Source organism: Schistocerca nitens, chromosome 2 (genome assembly GCF_023898315.1).
Source record: "Schistocerca nitens isolate TAMUIC-IGC-003100 chromosome 2, iqSchNite1.1, whole genome shotgun sequence".
NCBI classification, from domain to species: domain Eukaryota; kingdom Metazoa; phylum Arthropoda; class Insecta; order Orthoptera; family Acrididae; genus Schistocerca; species Schistocerca nitens.
The window spans coordinates 1,121,332,754-1,121,345,120 of record NC_064615.1 but is presented as its reverse complement, the minus strand read 5'-3'; the positions used below and the strand labels follow the sequence as shown (position 1 = coordinate 1,121,345,120).

At 43.8% G+C, this 12,367-nt stretch overlaps 1 protein-coding gene across 1 annotated transcript in view; it reads left to right on the top strand.

Annotated features, from left to right (window-relative positions):
• Window positions 1-12,000, top strand: part of LOC126235593 (dehydrogenase/reductase SDR family member 11-like) — a 102,817-nt gene extending 90,817 nt beyond the window's left edge. Inside the window, exon 8 of the mRNA XM_049944307.1 lies at window positions 11,823-12,000. Within this exon, the coding sequence (XP_049800264.1) occupies window positions 11,823-12,000 (178 nt within the window). The remainder of the gene's footprint in view (window positions 1-11,822) is intronic.
• Window positions 12,001-12,367: the final 367 nt, after the last annotated feature.

Here is a 12,367-nt window from a genome sequence, read left to right as displayed (position 1 = left end):
AGGAACTGATATTTCAGAGATGAATTACTGAAGGCTGCAAGGCAAAAATTAAGCAAAAAGACAAGTCCGATTAAAAATCCTTGTAACACAGTTGTCAAATTGAATAATGGAAGAAGACAATAAAAAATCATGTAAATAGAAATACAAATGAAAGTGCAACTGCCTAAAACCACTGAAAATAAATAAAGCTGATATTGCTAGCTGGAAAGTTGACACCTTGCACGACAAGAGGAAACGTAATTGTCGCTGAGGAGAAATTAAAGAAAAGACAAGCAGCTGCAGACTGATCGTGCACTGCGATGACAAGCCAACAACAACCAAAGAAACGATGATTGAAGGGTGGAAGGCATACGTAGAAGCGTTACATAAAGGACACATAACTCCGTTATGAAACGAGAAAAGTGAGAAGATGAAGTTGAAATGGTCGGCGCAATACTGCGAGAAGAATTTAACCAAGTACTTTAGTACATAAGTCTAAACCACGCTGCTGGAATAAAAGAAATTTCTCCAGAATTGTTACATTCCTTTGGCGAATGAAACATAATAGAAGTGTCCAACGTGACCTGTAAGACACGAAGAGTATTCTCAGAATTCTAGCAGCATGTAAGAACTCCAATTCCAAAGAACGCAGGAGCTGCGTAGCGTTGTTGTTTCAGTATCTTGATCGCTGGACAGGTCTACGTATCCTTTTGCAAGAATCAGGATACTTGCTGAAGTATACCAACAATAAAAGTGAACACTAACATTCTACCTCTGTTTCCGCTTCCCAATTAACAAACTGTACTAATACAAAATACTACAACAAACAAATTTTCCTCTGCTGCAGTTGTAAGAACACAGCCCACTTAATATTTTAAATAACATCATTCTCACCGTCGACTGTATTGTTTATGACAATTTCCAACGATTGCAATTTCGCTTTTATGTTATTTTCAAATACTTAAATGTGCTGGAAATACAGCAAATATCAACATTAGTAAAACGAGTGAAAAGAATGTGAATCTCTAACGCTCTTGTCATCATTTGTCACAGACACCACCGGTAAGTAACGGATGGGATTCGGTCTCTTGAAACTAGATTCGTGCTTGCTGCACATGTCACTGGCGAAGAGGTTTGATCCCGCCCATTATATGCCGTAGAACAACTTACGTTGTTGACATGTGCAGTTAGAATGGTTCCAGGAGTGGTGGCTCTGAGCACTATGGGACTTAACATCTGAGATCATCAATCCTCTAGAACTTAGAACTACTTAAACCTAACTAACCTAAGGATATCACACACATCCATGCCCGAGGCAGGATTCGAACCTGCGACCGTAGCAGTCACGCGGTTCCAGACTGTAGCGCCTAGAACCGCTCGGCCACACACCGGCCGGCGGTTCCAAGAGTTCAAATCCCGTCCGTTACTTACCATAGATCGGCTTTCGCTACTGACATCAGCAGCAAGCACGATTCTGGTTTCAAGAGTTTCAACCCCATTCTATGCTTACCGTAGCACGGTATTTGTTGATATAAAATGTAGGTTATCAATAGCGATAAAAATTTCCCGAAGAAAAAGAGGATTATTTTAACATCGAATATAAAAGTAAATCTTACAGAGTATCCGTTTATATGATGTTACAACGTGGAAGATGAACATTACAAACAGGGAACAGACAAGAGTAAAACTGTACAGCATGGCTGGCTGGGAGACCCCGAGGGGTAGGCTGAGCTGCTAGTTTGTAAGTTTTTCTTACTTGAAGCGCGGTGGCACCTTTCCTTTGCAAAGTGTGAAACTTGTGTGTAAATTGTGTCTGTCGAATATAGCTTGTTTTAAAGGATGTGTGTACGTAACGATGCGTCATGTTTGCGTTGTATGACGATGTGAGAAGACCTACTACACATGCCGAGCTAATGTCTCCGGGCGACGCACAGATCGCCATCAGAAGCGTCACATGCCCTCGTTTCGTGAGACACTGGAAAGAGGTTTGCAATTTAATTCACAACACTGGCGCAACATCTGGTGCTCAGGAACTGTACGGCACCACCGGTCCTCTCTTTGCCACTGAAAATTCCTTCCGCCATTACGACTCGAAATGGTTACTATCCGAGTTAATAAGAGACGGAACTGATCCACCATGGTACGCAAAACATGTCAAAACACTGCTGCAGAAGCAACGAAAAAAGCATGACTGGCTGGCTTGGGTGTTGCGAAACAACTCGAATCACTTAAGAAAGGCAGGTCTTCTGGTCCAGATGGTATACCAATCAGGTTCCTTTCAGAGTATGGAAACACAATATCGCCTTTCTTAACAATCATATACAACCGCTCACTCGACGAAAAGTTTTTACTTAAGGATTGGAAAGTAGCATAGGTCACACAAATATTCAAGAAAGTAAATAGGAGTAACCCATTGAATTACAGACCCATAACACTGACCTCTATTTGCAGTAGTATTTGGGAGCATATTGTGGTGTCACCGCCAGACACCACACTTGCTAGGTGGTAGCCTTTAAATCGGCCGCGGTCCCGTAGTATACGTCGGACCCGCGTGTCGCCACTGTCAGTGATTGCAGACCGAGCGCCGCCACACGGCAGATCTAGAGAGACGTCCTAGCACTCGCCCCTGTTGTACAGACGACTTTGCTAGCGATGCTACACTGACAAATACGCTCTCATTTGCCGAGACGATAGTTAGCATAGCCTTCAGCTACGTCATTTGCTACGACCTAGCAAGGCGCCATTACCAGTTTATATTGAGATTGTAATTAATGTATCAACAAGAGCGATGTTCTCCAGTTATGGATTAAAGTTAAGTATTCCAGAAGCTATGTACTATTTTTGGCTACTATAATTACTTTACCTTGTTCCAGACCTCACGCCAGTCTGCGTGAGCTTAAACGCGTGCATTTCGGCCTCCTCTAGCAACACGGTGTTGGCTCTTCTGCCAACACATCACATATACTGTACTCGAACATTATGAATCACCTTGAAGAAAATGACTTATTGATACATAACCAACACGGATTCAGAAATTAACGTTCTTGTGCAACGCAGCTACCTCTTTATTCCCATGAAGTAATGAGTGCTCTCAACAAGGGATCTCAGATCGATTCCATATTCTTAGATTTCCAGAAGGCTTTTGATACCGTTCCTCACAAGCGACTATTAATCAATTTGCGTGCATATGGAGTATCGTCTCAGTTGTGTGACTGGATTCGTGATTTCCTCTCAGAGAGGTCACATTTCGTAGTGATAGACGGTAAATCATCGAGTAGAACACAAGTGATATGTAACATTCCGCCAGGTAGTGTCATACGTTGGTAAAAAAGTGAAAGTTTGATCAATTGGAGCGAGTTATGTTGATGTGGCGATGTATGAATGTGATGGTGATGGTAATTTAGAAGTATAATGTTGATAATGGTACTGACACTGAAGCTGCTGTAGCTTGACTGGTGATCAGTCTGTGGTGTCACCGCCAGACACCACACTTGCTGGGTGGTAGTCTTTAAATCGAACGCGGTCCGTTAGTATACGTCGGACCCGCGTGTCGCCACTATCAGTGATTGCAGACCGAGCACGGCAGGTCTAGTCTAGAGAGACTCCCTAGCACTCGCCCCAGTTGTACAGCCGACTTTGCTAGCGATGGTTCACTGACTACATACGCTCTCATTTGCAGAGACGACAGTTTAGCATAGCCTTCAGCTACGTCATTTGCTACGACCTAGCAAGGCGCCATATTCAGTTACTACGAATGTATTCTGAACAGATATTGTGAATCATGTACCGTCAAGAGCGACGTTCGTCATTAATGGATTACAGTTAAGTATCTACATCTACATCTACATCTATACTCCGCGAGCCACCTTACGGTGTGTGGCGGAGGGTACTTATTGTACCACTATCTGATCCCCCCTTCCCTGTTCCATTCACGAATTGTGCGTGGGAAGAACGACTGCTTGTAAGTCTCCGTATTTGCTCTAATTTCTCGGATCTTTTCGTTGTGATCATTACGCGAGATATATGTGGGCGGTAGTAATATGTTGCCCATCTCTTCCCGGAATGTGCTCTCTCGTAATTTCGATAATAAACCTCTCCGTATTGCGTAACGCCTTTCTTGAAGTGTCCGCCACTGGAGCTTGTTCAGCATCTCCGTAACGCTCTCGCGCTGACTAAATGTCCCCATGACGAATCGCGCTGCTTTTCGCTGGATCATGTCTATCTCTTCTATTAATCCAACCTGGTAAGGGTCCCATACTGATGAGCAATACTCAAGAATCGGACGAACAAGCGTTTTGTAAGCTACTTCTTTCGTCGATGAGTCACATTTTCTTAGAATTCTTCCTATGAATCTCAACCTGGCGCCTGCTTTTCCCACTATTTGTTTTATGTGATCATTCCACTTCAGATCGCTCCGGATAGTAACTCCTAAGTATTTTACGGTCGTTACCGCTTCCAATGATTTACCACCTATGGCATAATCGTACTGGAATGGATTTCTGCCCCTATGTATGCGCATTATATTACATTTATCTACGTTTAGGGAAAGCTGCCAGCTGTCGCACCATTCATTAATCCTCTGCAGGTCTTCCTGGAGTACGTACGAGTCTTCTGATGTTGCTACTTTCTTGTAGACAACCGTGTCATCTGCAAATAGCCTCACGGAGCTACCGATGTTGTCAACTAAGTCATTTATGTATATTGTAAACAATAAAGGTCCTATCACGCTTCCTTGCGGTACTCCCGAAATTACCTCTACATCTGCAGATTTTGAACCGTTAAGAATGACATGTTGTGTTCTTTCTTCTAGGAAATCCTGAATCCAATCACAAACCTGGTCCGATATTCCGTAAGCTCGTATTTTTTTCACTAAACGTAAGTGCGGAACCGTATCAAATGCCTTCCTGAAGTCCAGGAATACGGCATCAATCTGCTCGCCAGTGTCTACGTCACTGTGAATTTCTTGGACAAATAGGGCGAGCTGAGTTTCACATGATCTCTGTTTGCGGAATCCATGTTGGTTATGATGAAGGAGATTTGTATTATCTAAGAACGTCATAATACGAGAACATAAAACATGTTCCATTATTCTACAACAGATTGACGTAAGCGAAATAGGCCTATAATTATTCGCATCTGATTTATGACCCTTCTTGAAAATGGGAACGACCTGCGCTTTCTTCCAGTCGCTAGGTACTTTACGTTCTTCCAGAGATCTACGATAAATTGCTGATAGAAAGGGGGCAAGTTCTTTAGCATAATCACTGTAGAATCTTACGGGTATCTCGTCTGGTCCGGATGCTTTTCCGCTACTAAGTGATAGCAGTTGTTTTTCAATTCCGATATCGTTTATTTCAATATTTTCCATTTTGGCGTCCGTGCGACGGCTGAAGTCAGGGACCGTGTTACGATTTTCCGCAGTGAAACAGTTTCGGAACACTGAATTCAGTATTTCTGCCTTTCTTCGGTCGTCCTCTGTTTCGGTGCCATCGTGGTCAACGAGTGACTGAATATGGGATTTAGATCCGCTTACCGATTTTACATGTGACCAAAACTTTTTAGGGTTCTTGTTTAGATTGTTTGCCAATGTTTTATGTTCGAATTCGTTGAATGCTTCTCTCATTGCTCTCTTTACGCTCTTTTTCGCTTCGTTCAGCTTTTCCTTATCAGCTATGATTCGACTACTCTTAAACCTATGATGAAGCTTTCTTTGTTTCCGTAGTACCTTTCGTACATGATTGTTATACCACGGTGGATCTTTCCCCTCGCTTTGGACCTTAGTCGGTACGAACTTATCTAAGGCGTACTGGACGATGTTTCTGAATTTTTTCCATTTTTGTTCCACATCCTCTTCCTCAGAAATGAACGTTTGATGGTGGTCACTCAGATATTCTGCGATTTGTGCCCTATCACTCTTGTTAAGCAAATATATTTTCCTTTCTTTCTTGGCATTTCTTATTACACTTGTAGTCATTGATGCAACCACTGACTTATGATCACTGATACCCTCTTCTACATTCACGGAGTCGTAAAGTTCCGGTCTATTTGTTGCTATGAGGTCTAAAACGTTAGCTTCACGAGTTGGTTCTCTAACTATCTGCTCGAAGTAATTCTCGGACAAGGCAGTCAGGATAATGTCACAAGAGTCTCTGTCCCTGGCTCCAGTTCTGATTGTGTGACTATCCCATTCTATACCTGGTAGATTGAAGTCTCCCCCTATTACAATAGTATGATCACGAAACTTCTTCACGACGTTCTGCAGGTTCTCTCTGAGGCGCTCAACTACTACGGTTGCTGATGCAGGTGGTCTATAGAAGCATCCGACTATCATATCTGACCCACCTTTGATACTTAACTTAACCCAGATTATTTCACATTCGCATTCGCTAATAACTTCACTGGATATTATTGAATTCTTTACTGCTATAAATACTCCTCCACCATTGGCGTTTATCCTATCCTTGCGGTATATATTCCATTCTGTGTCTAGGATTTCGTTACTGTTCACTTCCGGTTTTAACCAACTTTCCGTTCCTAATACTATATGCGCACTATTTCCTTCAATAAGCGATGCTAATTCAGGATCCTTGCCCTGGATATCAAACAAATTACGTGCGCTTTCTGAATTCTAATTCCTTGTCATGTTCCAGACCTCACGTCAGTATAGTCCTTCCTTCCTCACGCCAGCCGGCGTGAGCTAAAACGCGTCCATTTCGGCCTCCCCTCGAAAAATGGTGTTGGCTCTTCAGCCAACACAACACAGTCATAAGTTCGGGCTACGAAATTCGGACGGAAAAGGAATGAGCGGCAGAAGCAGATCGTGTACAAGTTGTGTTGTGGGTTGGCAGGAGAGCCAACACCGTTACTAGAGGAAGCCGAAAGGCACGCGTTTTAGCTCACGCAGGCTGGCGTGAGGTCTGGAACAGGTCAAGGAAATTAGAATTTAGAGAAAACTGACATTGCTGGTGGAATACTTAACTTTAATCCATAAATGGTGAACGTCGCTCTTGACGGTACATTATTGATAATATCAATAGTAAATGGTAATGACGCCTTGCTAGGTCGTAGTAAATGACGTAGCTGAAGGCTATGCTAACTATCGTCTCGGCAAATGAGAGCGTATTTTGTCAGTGAACCATCGCTAGCAAAGTCGGTTGTACAACTGGGGCGAGTGCTAGGAAGTCTCTCTAGACCTGCCGTGTGGCGGCGCTCGGTCTGCAATCACTGATAGTGGCGATACGCGGGTCCGACGTATACTAACGGTCCGCGGCCGATTTAAAGGCTACCACCTAGCAAGTGTGGTGTCTGGCGGTGACACCACAAGTTGTATTCCTGATATTGTGCAGGTTGGGGTGCGATTGGAATTAGACCAGGTTATATGCCCGGGAGTTACGCATTTATAATTTGTTTGGAAATGAGCAATATTCGAATGTAATATCACGAAAAAACAAATTACCTGTTTAATTATGTTACTACTTTCACATTACTTTCATACAAATCATGAGTATAAATAGGACTTGCGGCTGTCGAGAATTTCCCGTCAGCGAGGTGATAGTTCGAAATAATTTGGAAAGTCATCAACTAAAACAGAAGATGATGATTTCACTGACCGTCTAGTAATGTCATCAGAAGTTCCAGACTAATTGCAAAACTATTTAGGTAAGATATGTGTATGATGCGAAAACTATCAATTTCATCTGAATGATTCAAAGTGTGAGGTCATCCACATGCGTTCTAAAAGGAGTTCGTTAAATTTTGGTTGGTTGATAAACCACTCAAAATCTCGGGACTTCAGTGCAACTAAATACCTAGGCCTACAGTTACGAATAACTTAATTTGGAACGATCACGTAGAAAATGTTGTGCGACATACGAACGAAAAACTGCCGTTTATCACCAAGACACATGGAAAAATGCAACAAATCTATTACAGAAACTGCCTAACAACACTTCTCCGTCCTCTTCTGCCCTTATTGCCACACATCGTACTGTTACTGATGACGGACATCACCTTCAAACGGAGAGAAAGTTTAATCATTCAACGGTCGTTATGTAACGAACACCTCCACAAAGTGTGATTTGACGGTACGCGTGTCTATGTACACAAGTGGAATAATGACAAGTTACACATCCAGTGCTGGTCACATTCCGGGTAGCAACTTTGCAGCGGCTGCCGTTCCGTTTCACCCCCGGGGTGCGATCGCTGCAGGTGACTGTTATCGATGGCTGATCGCGTTTAACGTCAATCGTTCTGCGAAATGACGTTCGCTTAGTGATGGACGGCGACTGTCGACGAGAGAGAGGGATTTATCGGCACACTGATCCGCGGGCACCGAAAAAGCCGGCCGCACGACTGCGTCTACATTCGCTTGTTACGCCAGGCGCGTGGGTAGCAATAATTCCGTGGGTAGCAATAATTCCGCAGTGAGTGCGCTTCTACGAACTGCCCGTTGGCAACCCTCTCGTACAAAATTATTGTGTAAATTTCTCATGCTTCCTTTGCCGTGTAGCCTCGGGTGGCCATATTTTTTCGTTGCTCACTCCAAAATAAATGCATAATGTATCTTTTCGTCATGCATGTTATTTTCCATACCTCTAAAACTTTTATACGTCTTGACGTATTCTTGACAGACAAAATGTAATTTTGCGACATAATCTCCGTTCGTTTCAGTCGCATTACACAACCATGGAACTAAGGCCTGTATAACCGCACGACTGAAGACTGGAGCAGTGGGTCTGAGCCACTGTTTAGCAGCTTTCACAAGGGAATCATCGCCTGAGATCTCGTTTCGCGAAGGGATCCGTTTACTGAAGATGTGGTAAACACAGGGTATCAGATCAGGCCTGAGGGTGACTGTTTCACAGTTGCCCACCCAAGGATGAGTAGGGGCTTCCTGTGAAACTTCTGAAGGGTAATCGAACCTACAATGATGACATGTGGTCGGCCATTATTCTGCAATAGAGTCACGCCGTGTGACAATATTCCTGGGCGTTTGGACTTGATGACAGGCTTAAATTTTTGCGAAGTATCTACCTCCCGGTGGGCGTTAATTCTGGGGTCATGTTTCAGAAAGTCAATCAACAGCGGGCCCCTGCAGTCAAAGGAAAAGTTCATCGTGAGTTTCCTGTTGCTTCGACTAAACTGCAGAAGTTTCGCTGGGAAGCCCTTACACGTCCACGACACAGTGTCTGGAGCCCTGAAGGGAGCCATTCATGGCCGTCTGTTTGCTTCAGACGAAGAAGTGCACGTAGGCAGTCCCAAACATTTCTCTATGAAGGCATTGGCGTTCCGGTCTCCAAGTGCCATTAATGTATTGTTATGGGAGTTACCTTTGAAATTGTAAGCAGTTTACTTACTTTTTTCCCATCTGTCTCGTTTTGATTTCACTGTCCCTTACGTTCATCATTTGGAGGAGAAAGTTCGTGGTTGAAATTGGTGTAAAGACCTCCCCGCAACGAAAAACGCCTTCATTTTAAAGACTGCCAGCGCTGCTCGTGTATCATACCCTGGATATGTGGCATGGACTCAAACTGGCTCTGATTGTCATGTGAAGGAATTTCTTGCAAATCTTGGCACACCAGCTGTGTATATTGCTGGTTGCAGTGTTCTGTGAAAGTATACGTCTTCGCATTACATTCAGACATTTGCGCTGGTGACATATCAAGACAGTCACGGATCTGTACATTTCATTTGGCGTTTCTAGTGTAAACTGCTGTTTGGTTTGTGGCACTGTCCTGCTATAATACCCCATTTGGTACCTCGATCAGGACGTGTGTGATAACGAGTTTTACCGTTCTCATCACATACTGACAGTATTCTGATTCTGTTCCATAATTGCCAAATTAGTTGTGTTGTAAAATCGGCTAGGTCCCCACACCACGATCCCTGGGATTGGTGTAAGTCTCAAGAACTGCTGTTTCTTTTCACCTGGTTTCTGACGCCATCCTGACTGCCTCATATAAAAGTGAGAGTCATTGTGAACACCATGGAATACCACTGAGTATTCCAGTGGACTCTGGCTCAACGTCGTTCAAGCCCCGTTGCCCGAGCTGTGGTGTCAGCTGTTCACAGCGCTTGGCAACTCGAGGTCTCGACCAAGGTTCCAGAAATCTGTCTTGGCGGTACGTGGTGACGCTCTATCTGTGACCTCTGTCTGCACTTTACCTGTGTTGTCATCTGTCTGTTCACCGGAACCACTCGCACAATCCTACAATATTTTCGTGCTGTCGTTTTTTTTTTTTTTTTGGATGGTATCGTGGCAGTTCTTACAGCTACACTATTTTCCTGAGTCCGTCTCGGAGCAATCGTTCTGCAGGCACTGCCGTACAGCCAGCTGCCTGTGCCGTGTGTGTCACTACGATTCCGTCATGTCCCTCATGCTCATCATGAGACCATTCTCAACGTCCAAACAGTGGCGATAAGCTACAAGTGCTCATACCATGGGCATACTGTGTGCAATATGTACTTGAAAATGTCCAGTAAGTTTCAAATGGTTCAAATGGCTCTGAGCACTATGGGACTTAATATCTGAGGTCATCAGTCCCCTGGACTTAGAAGTATTTAAACCTAACTAACCTAAGGACATCACACACATCCATGCCCAAGGCAGGATTCGAACCTGAGACAGCAGCAGCAGCGCGGTTCCTGACTGAAGGACCTAGAACCGCTCGGTCACAGCGGCCGGCTCCAGTAAGTTTAAAGACACACTATAGCCATCATTTACTCACACCATTCATCTGAAGAAATGGTAGTCTTCTCTACTGAAACTACTGAGAGTAAAATCGCACAAGAATAAAATGATAATCGACACACTCCACAGGCGTATAAACCGAGCTGTTACTATAACACATGCAACTGTCGATGTCAGAGAGGTCTACAGGCCAGTACTAGGGTCGATGAGCAGCTTCATTGACTCTCAGATAAGTAAGGCTTGCACACCGACCAGGAGGAAGTAGTCAGCGGAGGGCCAACATGGAATCAGCATTACAGGGCAAGAAGACTCTCTCTCTCTCTCTCTCTCTCTCTCTCTCTCTTCCGCTGAGCTGCTGGGCTGTGTACCGAATACACAATGCATGAGCTGCATCGGGGACTTTCGATAAGGGTCCATACGAAACTGACAGTCACGGCTAGCTGCAGCGGCACAACTGCTGAGTGAAGGGCTCTGTGGAATCGAAATCTTGACAAACGCAGCTTCAAAATGTTTCTCTTTTGCTGTGGTGAGGCACAGAAATGTGTTGAAGTAGTGTTTTGACGTCGCTGTTTCCCAGATACTTTGGTTTGGTCACACCGCTGAGTTTTCTGCTTTACCGCTTGGCTAAGATTAATAGGTTGTTCCTTGTCTGCTTTCTGCCAAGCCGAAATAAGATTTTATTTATTCGTGTTGCTTCAGTAAACAAGTTTCCTTTTTGTCAGGATGATTGAAATCTAATATGTGTAAATCTCTTGAACATGTCGAGTATGCAACTGAAGAGTATGTCACTGAGATTTAATTTTACGTATTCAACCAATCTCATGTAGGAGAAAAATACCTTGAGTTCTGAGTAAGATTAACTGCATTGTTAATTTATGTGTTTAATTATTCCGCTAAGTTACTTGAGCTCTCTTGAATATTGCAAAGGAGCTCTTGCAAGAAAGCTTATTATTTTGAATTTGCTTCTTTTAATTACATTTTCAAAATTGTGGCTTGTCCGTACTAACTCCAGCACAGTCCTCCTCCAATAGCCATGCCCACTGCCATTTCATTGGTGGTAGAGCATCGGTGTAATGGGTGATGGACATAATTAGAAATTATTGTGATTTAAATACAATTGTAAGAGCCTTACTCTGTGTGTAATATGTTACAGTTGCGAGTATGGACCAAGGGATATATCGGGAGTGAGCGACCCCCGGAAACAGCAAGCACAAGACGAACTGGCTGTTCGTGGGCGGTCCATAGAAGGCAGTTCACGTGACTACAGATGCATGCTGCGCAGAGCGTTTGCCCAGCCGCTTCTTTCGGCCCGGTGCAATTCACCGAGGTGAATAAGGCTGTCAATACCATTACTGCTATTGCCTCTGTGTTAAACTGCTTGCTGGTCATCTTAGAATCGGCAGAACCATCTAGAAGACAGATTAAACGTGTGGAGGCGCAGATGATTGATTACAGTAATCGTGTTAAGGGTATTAAGCCCTTTAGTTGGAAGCCGGAGAGTTATTCCAAATAAAGGAGTTAGAAAACTAAATAGTGGAGTATGGGAAGACGGCGGAGTAGCTGTTAAACAAGATGGGTGTCCTACAATGAGTGATTTGTGTACTGATATGCAAGCCAGTGAGTTTAGTGTAACTGGGTAACCCAGAGAGGTACAAATACAGTCATAAGTCTTTAGTAGTCTCGCAGAGTTACCGAATC